This window comes from Diospyros lotus, chromosome 1 (genome assembly GCF_014633365.1).
Source record: "Diospyros lotus cultivar Yz01 chromosome 1, ASM1463336v1, whole genome shotgun sequence".
Classification (NCBI taxonomy): Eukaryota; Viridiplantae; Streptophyta; class Magnoliopsida; order Ericales; family Ebenaceae; genus Diospyros; species Diospyros lotus.
Genome location: NC_068338.1, coordinates 24687748 through 24700942, shown reverse-complemented (window position 1 = coordinate 24700942; position 13195 = coordinate 24687748). Strand labels below are relative to the sequence as shown.

Genomic DNA, 13195 nt, shown 5'->3' with positions numbered 1-13195 from the left:
TTGATTCCACACCGAAAGTGTCTAATATATATATATATTATTGGGGAATGTGATGTGAGCAATTGTTCTTGTGAAAAATAAATAAAAATAAGTTATGGATACGTGTGGGAAGCAAAAGTGAAATGAATTAATGGAAGCGTGATCCTAAAAATGTGGTAAAAAGTAAAACTAAGTTTCCACCATCCATTAATAAGATAGAGATCCCCAGGAGATGAAGGGAGCCGCCCACATGCATGCACGATCCATAATAGTCCATACATGCATGTATATGTATGTATAGCTGCAGCTGGATGGAACACTACTGTGGAAATGGTACACTGAATCATAATTACTTGTCTGTGCAAATACGACAAGTTTAGGGCTTCCCCCTGGCCTGGCCTGGCCGATCAGAGCTTGAAGGATGAACTGCGAACTGCACTGGACCACAGACATTATGTTGGGCAAGAGAGAACATAGAGTTTTTGATTCAAATCGACAAATTTGATTACTTGTTTCTCTCCCCTTTCTTAATTTCTTCATTCTTTTCCGTCTCTTCCTCTTGACAGTAATTAAACCTAATATACATTCTACGAGTTTGATCTTAATTGGAGGCCCCCAAAACCCATAAACTAATATAAATCCATTAATTAGAACAACATAATTAACATTGCAAATCCAGAGACAGAAGAGAACCCACTCCTCTTTCTCAATATTTAAACATCAACATGGCAGTTCTGAACCAGCTGGTACTTCACGGCGGGCCCGACGGGGACGCCGTTGTTCTTGTCGCCGAACGATATGTAAGCCGGGCAGTTCACGTAGAGATGGTACCTGCCGGAGATGAAAGTGCCCACCTTCCACCTGTAATAAAAAAAAAAAAAAATACCTTTACTAGTACGATCGATGATAATAAAGAGTTCTATCTCTATCTCTATCTCTCTATCTACTGAATTAAGCTTTTTAAGTACCTGACGCGGCCGTTGATGCGGACGTTGATGAGGAGGGTGCCGGCCATTTGGTCCTGGGCGAGGACGTCGGCGAGGTAGGGGGCGATGGGGACGGCGTTTCCGTAGAGGAAGGGGGACCAGACGTTGATGTCCTTGTGGCCCTGGTAGTCGGCGGGGAGGAGGGTGGGGAGAGTGATCTGCTGGCTTCGGTAGGCGGCGTAGACGTCGAGCTTGTCGTAGTAGATGCTGATGCGGGCGTTGGGGTTGCGGGAGGAGAGCGTGACCTGGAGGTTGGAGGTCAGGAAGTTGGGGCCGGAGATGTTGAAGGCGTAGATGGTGGCGTCCAGCAGGATGAAGCGCGGCTTCGTCGGCCGGAGGATCAGCCACACTAAGAAGATGATGAAGAGGATCAGCAGGACGAAGGCCAGCACCGCCACCGCTGCCAGCCTGAATAGCTTCTTCCGCTCGTCAAGGTGGTGGGCGCCGCAGTCCTTCGCCGTCATGGTTGGGGGCGGTGTCCGGAGAGGGAGAGGGAGAGGGAGAGAATTGGCGAGCAATTGAGTCCGTGTGAGTGTTGTAAGTACGTAGTGGAGGAGGATGTGGCGTTATTATTAATATTATATAGACAGAAAATCATTGGATTATGCTTAATTTTTAAGATTCCCTGTGCATATTCAATCCCACTTTTTTCTTTCTGGTAATTACAAATTTGACATTTTAATATTATTATTTATTATTAATTTATAAAACAATATAATAAAAAAGTAATTATTAAAATACAATAAATGCATTTAATAGTTAATACAGCTTGTTAATTAATTAAGTAATAATTAGGTAAAGGCTAACAATATCATTTGAGTAAATAACATTAGGCAGGCAGTCTTGCGTTGAATTTGAAAGGGGTAATTAACTGATCCTCTGGTGGATGCACGTGTCTTGCTCTGCAACGATGCTTGCACTTGCAGAGTGAACGGCTCTGATCTCTTTGGGCTTCTCAGCTTTATCATCACATCCTCTCCCAACCCCCCACCCCCTCCATGTCATGTAGGGCTTCTTCCGCTCGTCATGGTTGTAAAATTGTTTGTTATCCCACAAATTTCCTAAATTTTTTCCGGGAATTTATTAATTCAAAAGACAAAGAATAAAAAAGAAAAGAAAAGAAAGGGCAATGCTAATGTGTGTTGCAAGCAATGGAAGATTCATTGATCAGTAGTTGGACTTGGACAGCTGGGAGGCTACCAACCGTCAAAATCGACGGCCAGAGCCAACCAACCAACCAACCAACCAAGATGAATTGAAATTGCCATGTGATCAAGTTTCAAGTTTCATAGCTAGACTAGACTAGACTACCTAGTCCTAGTAGCTAGGGATGTAGTTAGTCAGCGAGTTTCACATGCATTTTGAATTTAAGAATTTCAGGTTCCAACCATTCAGTTTTAAATGATATAATTAATGGTGATCAGGTGCCCCCAATCTCACTCACCGTCTCACGCAATCCAAATCAAATTATGATCATGATAAGGATGGTGAAGAAAGAAGCAGAAGCAGAAGCAGAAGCAGAAATGGGTACCTGATTCAGATATATTGTGGGTGGTCCCTCTTTAAGTGTGGGATAGGAGGATAGGTGGTTGAGAAGGGTGAAAACAACCACATGATGCTGAGTTCATACATATATATACGTACGTATGTTCATATATATATATATATATATATGGCTTGGCTGTGAAGTGTGAAGTGAACCCAATTGGACAAATGGGCAATCATGCATGCTTTCTCATCAAGATGGGAATTTCTCCAGCCACGCTTCATTCTCCACTCTCCTTACTTGTCTTGTCTTATACATATAAATATATATATATCACATTAATTTGACTTGATTATCAAATTTATTCAAACCCATAATTAAACAGTACTCATAACAAAAATGCTAATTAATTATATGGGAGGGAAGGGACCAGAGATGCGCAGGAAACCAGATACCATGGCCACCTTCAAAAGCATTGCTTTTATCGCCTGCATCTCCTACATGATCTCAGTCCCCTTTCCAAAGCTACACAAGCTAAGAATATTCTAAAGATATCTGTATATGTCCCCTTTCCAGCTTCTTTCCCAAATAAATCAGAATATATATATATATAGATGAATCTAATCTAATTATAATAGTCCTTATTTTTTTTGTCTTAAAATTCCATGATGATGATGATGAAGAATTTGTAATTAATTAATTAATTAATTTTTTGTATCCATATTGAATAAACAATTACGCAATAGTACTACAAATACATGCACTAAATAAGTAAATTAAATAAGATGTTATCTCTAACTTCTTTTATAACAAAAAAAATTTGCCCTCTCCAATGTTATCTCATTTCTTGAGAGCTTGTAATATTTAATTTTTGTTACAATGGATGCAATATATATATTGATGATGTAAATAATTAGTTAATCCCTGATGGGATGGATGCTTCTCTTCTAAGGTAAGAGAATAAAGGAAAAATGAAACGTAGAACACTTGAAAGGGATGGGAGATTCTAAAGGTGAAAGAAAAACCCAGAAGATATCATACAAACGTATATGAATGATTAAAGAGGATTTGAAAAGGAAAGAAAAGAATCCAAACATTCTATTTCTTCCTTGCCACAGAGATAAAATTTGTGGATTAAGGTAATCTAAGATGGTAATTTGGTTGTCAATCATGATCAGTTAGTTGCAAGCAAAACAAATCTAATTAATACCCGATTGTAGCTTAGCTCAGTTGATGAGTTGAGTGAGATTGACGTTAACATTAGCAAACTCATCAAGATGATGGTGTCAATGTCCACATCCTTGAACTTGAAGTTAATAAACTAATGATTTTGTTGATGAATGAGATTAAATGTTGTTATCGGTCTTTTAAAAAAATTAAATATTATTGATTGTGCAATGCCTTTTCTCTTATCATTATATTATTATTATTATTATATTAACGTTGTTAGATATTTTTAAAATGATCAAAATATTCCCCTCTGTGATCAAATAATTGTCAAGAAGCCATAATTGCCCCTCTCTCTCACATTCTAAGTTCCAACTGATGTTTTCAATTAGAATCCAAGCCCTTAGGTTTTAGGTTCTCAATTGATCGATCAAAGAACAAAGTTCACAACTAAATTAAGTTGAGTTGAGGTCTAGTTTTGCTAAGCTCTAGCTTGACTTAGTAATTTCTAGGCTTCAACTTAGAGCAGTAAAGCTCAACTTGAGCTTGGACATGCCATCAACGACACAGAAGAAAAAAAAGTGTGTAGTGATAGGCAACGACAGTGGATAATGCTTTAGAAAAGTGACAGCAAGCAACAATAAATGAAGATAAAAGGCATGCGATGATAGGAACGCAACAAGAGTGTGTGCGATTATGAAAGACGATGTGCAATGGCAACAACTAACAATGGTTCAGCTTCAAATGAATGCCTATAGCAATAATAAAAGATGTCGACTATAGACAATATTCGTGCTTGTTTTTGTTCTTAACTTCTTTTTTCTTTTCATTCTTCTTCACTTTTTGGGATTTTTAATTTAAATTATTATTTATATGATATTTTTATTTTATTTTATATATCTATATCATATTATGTTAAATAATTAAATTAACATATATAATAATTTTAAACATATTTCATTTAATTTAATTATATTATTATAATAATTTAAAATTTAAATAAATATATTAACATATTTATAAACGAATTTATTTACGAACTATTCACGAATTTTTAATCTAGGGGTAGATCCAAGCACATGAGGTGAGATGAGTTAGAAAAAATTGAAAGTGAATTGGACTGCCCTAGACTTCAGTTTAGAACAATTTACTAATAAATCCGTCTCTATTTTAATTGAACATATTTATAAATTTCTAATCAAACATTTTAGCATGGATATCTAAGAAAAAATGTTCATGAAATTTAATAAATTTTACTTTATTAAGCTCAACTCGGTTCGTTTATATATCAAATTTTAAAATTAAACTTAAACTTGATTTGTTATTCGACCATCAACATTCCACTAAAAATGACAAAGAAAGAGATATTTAAGGAAAGTGGAAAGGAGAGAAAACTGACTTAAATGCAAAGAACAAAATAGTCTTAACACTCCTACTCGGTTAATAACAAAAGAAAGTTGTGCTATTTTTAGAAAAAGCGTAATTTTTTAAAATTAAATTAAACTTGAAAAACTCTTCAAATATTTTTTTTTTCAATGTTCTTTACTAATTTGAAAATTAAAAAAAATATATAAAATTCTTCAGATCTGAAGATCTGAACTGGTAATTGGATGGATACATTCCCCATGATAGGTGTCATGAATGAGACCTCTCTGTGATGATGGTAATCCATAAATAATATATATATATATATATATATATTTGCAAGCTTTTCTTCACGAAATTTCTAGACTAAGCCCAACTTGTTTGATAAATTTTAAAGTTCAACATAGTTCCGCCATTTGGACTGAAACTAAATACTCAACATGGCCGCAATCATATAGCAGCATCTCTTCTTTTCTGAGAATAAAAGACTGTTCATCACCTCCCTGCAAGACCAACACACTTCACAAAGTCATACATTTTTACGGGACCATGGAGTGATTCACACAAAAGGTGGTGATAAACGTAAATGGCTTTGTCTGCACCCTGCAAAACAATGGACGACAGACATTCCCGGTTAAAAGAAAGCAATGTTAACACCTCTTGTTCCTAAAAGTTCCAAGTACAGCTCGGACGATAGGAGGGTAAAATACACAGTGGTTGCTCCCGATGTTTCTTGAATAGCAATAGCAAACAGTTCAAACATGGGATCAACCACACTCAGATCAACCAAAATTTACCTTTCATTAGACCTGCAACTTCGAGTTCTGCAAGCAGACAAGTGCACCAAAAAACGGGGCATCCGATGGCTTTACTAAGAGTTTAGAGAGGGCTGATTTTTGTACTATTCCTTACGGCTGTTACACTGCAGTTCAACAACACCAACCCCCCCTTCTCTCTCTCTTCTCCTACTGCAGCTACCAAAACTCCTTTGCTTTTATATTAGATGCCACATACTAAACCGAGTCCCAACGTTTAATTTACTAGAAAATCATGGCATTACTGTAAAATAAATATTCTTGGCCTTCTTAATGAGAATTCTAATAATTACTCTTGGTAAGTCATAAATAATAGAACAAAGGCATAATATACAAATAGACAAGATTTTATTTCTTTATTTTATTGGCAAATCACAAATAATAGTAACTTCAAATACAATGGATTATTCTGTTAATCCCAACGAAGCTCATCCATAAAATATCACAAGCCTTGGATCGACTAATTTCAATTAGCTAGACTGCAAACAATATAATGGTGCAAATTAAGAAGCAGATGACATAACCACCAGGCACATCATGTTGTTCACAGCAGAAAGCTTCCCCATCTAAAACACAGCTCGGGACCCCTACGGGAAAGAGAATGTACAGCGGTCTTGCATCTATCCTAAGGTGTTTAAACAAAAGAATAGGTCAAGAAGTTAAATTTACTTATTTTGCCCTCCAGAAAACTGGTTTTTCCTTTAGTTAGGCACCCGCAATGGCTCTAGTATATAAGTGGATGTGGCGGATCGTCATTCCTACAGTATCCCCAAACAGTAAGGGGGTCTCCCTCTCTTTCCCCAAACCACCAACACCACCCCCCACCCCCCCAAATATTTTTTTTTTAATTTTTATTTTGGATAAAGTGACCAATTGAGTAAAGGTGAAAACTTATGTTTTATATTCTAATGCATGGGGCAAAGGGTAAGAAAGTCATAGAAAAATTTTTTAATCAAAAAAGATACGCATCCCCTCCCATATTCTCTGATTTGGGGGGTGCAAGATTTTGGGGCAAATGAGAGGGAAGGAAGAGGATTGGGTCCCTTCCATCCCCTTTCCTTTTAAATATATTACAAACGAGGAGGTTGTTTCCCCTTCCCTCTCCATCCCCTCCCTCCCCCCGCCCCCTCTCCACCCCCTAAATCCAAACATAGCCTTTTCCTGTGGTTAAAGAGGACGCGTGAGAACTGAATGTTCATAGCCAACAACCTTCCAGGCCACACAGAGAACTTCAAGAATCCCACTTGCACACTTAATTGACATTGACCAAGCTTTCCTGAGGTTTCACCGGAACCTGGCTGCCGCTTCAATCTCCTTCAGCTCAGCAGACCAGATAACAAATTGCAACAGACTTCTCTAATTGTAAGCACAACTCAGTTCCTTCTCATCTCAAAGATCACTTAATCCATGAACATGTTTCCACACCATATAATTTGGCTGAAGATCATTTCTTGAAATCTAATTGAGCTCGATCCACAATCTAATATAAACATAATATCTAGATAGAGGTAAAACCGATTTGGTTCTACTAAGATAGAGGTTACAAGTATTTATACTAACCTGCTGTAACTGCTACGTACAAATCAGGAAAGGTAGGTATACAACACCTAAGCTAGTACAATAATATGGATTCTCAACTCTCCCCCTCAAGTAGCATATCATATGTGGCTAACTTGGTACAAATGCAGTTAATCCTCAGACCTTGAAGTGCTATAGTGAATAGGTCAGATAGCTGGATATTAGTACCCACAAAACCAGTGGTAATCTCACCAGAACCAGATTTTCATGCACAAAATGATGGTCAATTTCAATATGTTTGGTCCTATCATGAAAAACTGGGCTAGAGGCAACATGAAGAGCAGCCTGATTGTCACACAGGAGCTGCATAGACCCTGAATCTCCAAACTACAGCTCCTTAAGAAGCTGTTTAATCTAAACCAGCTCACACGTAGCTAGTGTCATAGCCTGATATTCAGCCTCTGCACCAGACCTAGCCACAACATGCTACTTCTTACTCTTCCAAGAAATCAAATTGCCTCCAACCATTATGCAATAACCTGAAGTAGAGTGTCTGTCAAAAGGACAACACCCCGACCGGCATCTGCATAACCTGTAACTTGTGTGTGACCATTATCTAGAAATAAAAAACCTCTACCGGGTTAGCTCTTGATATACTGCAAGATGAGCACCAAATATGCTGATGACTCACAGGGTGAGTCAAAAAACTGGCTGAACACACTAACAGCAAAAGCAAGGTCGCTACCAGGTCTCACAACTACCAGTTTGCAGGAAGCAACTAGATCACAGATCTCAGGAAGCAACCGAATCACAGATCACAGGAAGCAACCAGATCACAATATGGAGACTAGGTTACCAGATCCAGACCACAGACAGCCAGATCTCAATCAGATCGCAACACCACTGGATCACCAGATTGCAGTGCAGGAAAAATCCTCAATGCAAGAAGATGCAGATCGCAACTTAACCTAGACAATATTTGATGTTTGATTTACGTCAAATCTGCTCCAATTCTCCAGATCCACCTCTTAATTGACTCTGATACCACGTGAAATGATATACAGAACTAAGAGAGAAGAAGAGAGGGAAAGAGAGATTGGAGGGAAAACCTGGTCAGTTCTATTCAGATAGAGGTTACACGTATTTATGCTAACCTGCTGTAACTGCTATATACAAATCAGCTAAGCTAGGTACAACTACTAAATACAACACCTCAGCTAGTACAATACTACAGATTCTCAACAGCCTGAAATGAAGAACCTTAACAAAATTCCAGTCCAAAAATAACCAAATTTAGATTTTTCGCAGGTCCTGAATTAAAAATTGATGTGGCACAGAGTGACAAGACAGATTTTGTCTTGAGATGAAACATAAACATGTGCAATGCACAGGATCAGATTGATAATCACATTCGTCAAATACTACAATCATGTGTCAGAGCCAACTACATTCCCATATAATAGAATTTTGACTTATCTCATTAACTACATTCCATATTTACAATTTTTTTACCTTACTGATCTCACAAACCTTTTATAAATATTTCAAATGCTGTGATGACCAGTTTCTATGCAGACATCATCCCACTCCATGTATACAACAACAATAACAATCACAAGCCTCAATTGTCCAACAGTCTAAGCTATACAACAAAGACAATCTTATGGTCATCCGGTTTTAGTGGAACTTTATGATTGCATACAATGTTAAACGGAACGTTTAACTATCCTGTCTTGATTCTATAAACATTCTCCATAATCTCCTCTTTTTATGAACAATCAATCCAAGATATCTAAATTGATTTTTTTTTTTTTGAATAACTTGATCTCCAAGTATCACAATCACATCATCCACACTTCTATTTTTATAAAGCTTACATTCTACAGAGTTATCAACATATTTAATTTAAAATCTTCAGATTATGAGATGTTTCTCAATAATTCAAGTTCTACTTTTGTATCACTCACCAAGACAATATCATTTGCAAATAACACACACCAAGGCACTTTTTCTTGCATGTACTTTCTGAGTTCATTCATCACAAGAGCAAACAAGTAAGAACTCGATTGCAATCTTTAACACAGTCCAAATTAAGAAAGGCTCAATATCTCTTTTACAAGTTGTAACACGCACTTTTGCTTAATAATACATCTTTTTAGTAACCTCTGTACAAGCAATCCGCTCTTTTTTTCTCCGATACCTTTTACAAGACTTCTTTGGGAACCCCATCATAGGCTTTTTCTAAGTCTAGAAATAGCATATTCATATCTTTTATTTGTTTCTAAACCTTTCCATTAGATGTCTTAGTAAGTAAATAGCTTCTATCTTGACCTGCCAGGCATAAAATCAAATTACTTTTTGGAGACCTTTAGTTTCTCTCTTTAACCTTTTTTTTACTCAGCCAACACTCATTTTTTTTAAGGATCACATTAAACAATCTCAACGACAAAAACAAAGTCACTTCTCACATGCATTTCTATGTTTCTATCAAAATATTATCTAGTCCAATTACTTTAATATTCATCTTGTTATAGCTTGTTTTATTTTCTTTGGACAAATGTGTTTCTAGAAGATGTAATTCCGGTTTTCTTTAAAGTTCCTAACATATCCCAACATAATACTTGTTTCTAGACCTTAATTGAATAGTTTTGGGGAATAGTTCATCCATCTCTCCTTGGTTGCCCTCTCATTCACTAGTACCTTTTTGATTTTAGCTTTTTATGCATTCCACTTGGCTCAAATCCCTTGTTTTTCTTTATTTTAATTTAGCTAATTTATAGATCCTATCCCATCTTTTACGACTTGTTGGTACAAATTTTTATTTGTAGGTGGTACTGGTATATATCTTCATAAAACAATAATAACATATAAAACCTTCCCACTATGGGATCAACTACATAAAATTCTAGCTCACTAGCACAGGCCTAACCTCTCTTAATTTTGACATAATAAGGATCCTTAAATACTAAAAAGAAGTGTACTTTATTTTCAAATTTAAATAACACTAACTGTTTGTGTCAACATTTCTTTGCATCTATGAGGGAGAGGGGGGGGGGGGGGGGGGGGAACTAATTCCAATCTGCTAAAACCACTCAGTCCATCACCCATTGAAATGAAGATATTAAATCAATAAAAAAACAAAAGAAAAACAAAGATATTAGCTTAATTGAAAGATTTTTTAAGAAAACCACAATTGCTTTTCTCAAACATACCAACAGTATATTTTATTACAATCATAAATGGAGTACTATGGTATTTCCTATTTTAATCATGCAGGAAATACCATAATTTAAATGCCACCCCTTTCCAAACCTGCTTCTGCTTAGACATTTATCTATGCCATGATAAAACGCAGCTCCTTTTTGCTTAGATTAAAAAACCTTAAGAAACCCAATGAGATTCTAAACAGTGAATTCTAGCAACTTTAACGAAATAATGATTACACCTCTTCATGAGAGCCAATTCTAGGAAGAAGATGGACCATGCTGTCACGAACCTAGGGTTCGTGATAGGTTAGAAGAGGAATTGAGGAATGAAATCAGAATTGTAGGAGGGGGGAAAATCAGTAGAAAAAGGGAGAGATATTGAGAGAGAAAGGGGAAGAAGCAAGAGGAACGTGAGGGAGATTGGAGAGAGGGATTTAGAGAGAAAATAAAGATTCAATATCAATTTCAGCATACCCTAACAAACCAATAGCAGTAGCCTTATATAGGCATTACAAGCTCAATAGCGGCCTAGCACATGCACCCCATGTGCTTCTAAAATATCTCCTAACTATTATTATAATAGTATTACTATATTGCCCTTGAATTACTACTTGGGTCATGACACATGCTAATGCAATAACCAAAAACACCAAAAAATATACGTGAAACCTGCAGCTTGGGTTGAAGTAACTATTTACTGCTAAAACTTTTGACTTTGAGCTAAACTTGATGTCCAACTGTCATACTTATTCTCTTAAATTTTTTTAGTAAATAAAAGCATGGATATTATAATTTTGGCTAAAAAATATTTGAAAAAAAAAAAAATGATGCCATGTTCCAAGAATGTCTTCATGTTTTGAGTATAATTTGAAAAAATAATAGGTCAGAATGAGATCGTGCTATTTCATATGATATCTAATTCTTAAAAGAAAGAAAATATTTCCAAGAGTATCTTGAATTCTGATCATTAGATATATATATATATATATAAATTTATCCATAACGTGATAAACACGTGCCATGCTACATTCCTGTTTGCTTTCAGGTTTCCAGATATATAGCTGTAAACAGGTTTCATTCTCCCCATTCCAGAGAGCTCAAACACTAGAATTCATCTTTTCAAGGCTCAAGCTATTAGAAACCCCACAAATAAAAGTAACGATGTAGCATGAAATTGATGAAATCAGATTCATTTTATACCAACAACTTTGGTGCAGGATCATATTCAATATATGCTATACAATTTGCTATAGTATGATACTGTTGCAACTCGAGGCATATACCAGAAGTTACTAACCAGCCAACTTTGAGTCGTGGGGAAAATATGCAGGTTGTCTATGGAGAGGCTAATGCGTACCAGCCTATTGTGGTTTCATGGCATCCACCGGAGTAAGAGAAGGAAAATGCCAAGTGTCACAAACACCAGATAATAACATTACCAATTAACCTAAACATCTTGTAAACAATCAACGAAAAGCAGCATCAACCAACAAACTGAAACCACTAAAATCTGTACAGAATTTGACCAATCAACATAAAACTTAAAAGTTTTGTAAATTAGCAATATACCACACTCAACCATAACTGCAAACCATCTACTTGTAAAATTATGTATGTTCTGCTATTTAGAACAGGAAAAGAAGCGTCATCAGCAGCAGCGGAAAAAATACCTAAAACCAGGAACATTCACAGACGAAGCCTGCACTCTCTTGCTTCGCCGACCAGCGTCCCTCTAGCACCGTTCGACGAAAGGCCGACCGGCAAATCCCCGCAGAAGACCCTCAGGAAGCGTTGTCTCGCCCGCCACGCGCCGGCTTTAAATCTAACCCTAGCGAACATTCTAACATTGAAATTCACGTTTCCTTTGGCCCTCTCCCCATTCATGTGATCCACAACGCTCTTGTCCAAGTAGGTCGACGCCGCGGCGAAGGTGGCTCTCATCGACGTCTGATTCTTCGTTCCCTGAGCGAACGGCGGCACGGTGGTCTCGGCGAGCGCTTCGGTCAGGTAAAGGATCGACGAGTCGATGTGGTCGTAGTAGAGCGTCATCTTGTGGTTAGGGTTTCGGACGGTAAATCGGACGTCCCAGTTGCCGGTGAAGAGGGAGGACGAGAGGTTGAAGTTGGAGAGAGCGACGGAGTCGATTCGGACCTCGGGGAGGCGGGGGCGGACCACCAGCCATACAATGAAGAAGACGGAACCGAAGATAACGAAGAGGGCGATGACGATGACGAGCAAGCGGCGGAGGCAGGTGGCGCGGCGGTCCGGGTACTGCTGGGCGTAGTAGGGGTTAGCGTTGTAGTACGTCGACTGAGGCGGCGGCGCGGCGTAAGGGTAGCCGGTTCCGGCGATGCCGTTTGGGTTGCAGCCGACGGGGTAACCTGGCGCAGGATAGCCGGTAGCTGGTCTAGAATTGTCCGCCATTGTTAAAGCATTTGGGTTAAGCGTTGAGATTAGGCTGAAAGGGCGGATATCTATAGAGAGAGAGAGAGAGTGAGTGAGAGCTGAGAGAGTCGGCCGACCTGACTGAATTGGGAATTTGGCTTTGCTTCCGATTCCACATTCCAACTGGATTTTGAAAAAATAAAAAGAGAAATCTTGATTGATTGACCTATGCCTCTACTTAGTTGACCAACCAAATTAGATCGGTCATAAATTGAGTTGAATTTTATT

The 13195-nt window shown here is 37.7% G+C and overlaps 2 protein-coding genes across 3 annotated transcripts; both read right to left on the bottom strand.

Annotated features, from left to right (window-relative positions):
• Window positions 1-573: 573 nt before the first annotated feature.
• LOC127792010 (NDR1/HIN1-like protein 1) lies at window positions 574-1501 on the bottom strand. Its single transcript, XM_052322292.1, has 2 exons — window positions 948-1501; window positions 574-840 (listed from the first exon to the last, which is right to left on the bottom strand). The coding sequence occupies exons 1-2, from the start codon at window positions 1427-1429 to the stop codon at window positions 693-695; spliced, it is 630 nt and encodes a 209-aa protein (XP_052178252.1). The 5' UTR covers window positions 1430-1501; the 3' UTR covers window positions 574-692.
• Window positions 1502-5253: 3752 nt separating this feature from the next.
• On the bottom strand, window positions 5254-13089 carry LOC127804447 (NDR1/HIN1-like protein 10). Of its 2 annotated transcripts, none has more exons than XM_052341315.1 (2): window positions 12193-13089; window positions 5254-5586 (listed from the first exon to the last, which is right to left on the bottom strand). In XM_052341315.1, exon 1 carries the CDS (start codon window positions 12944-12946, stop codon window positions 12209-12211), a length of 738 nt encoding a protein of 245 aa, XP_052197275.1. In that variant the 5' UTR covers window positions 12947-13089; the 3' UTR covers window positions 5254-5586; window positions 12193-12208. The 2 variants fall into 2 exon arrangements, with proteins under 2 accessions (XP_052197275.1, XP_052197271.1); XM_052341311.1 differs by having other exon boundaries at window positions 5262-5486.
• Window positions 13090-13195: the final 106 nt, after the last annotated feature.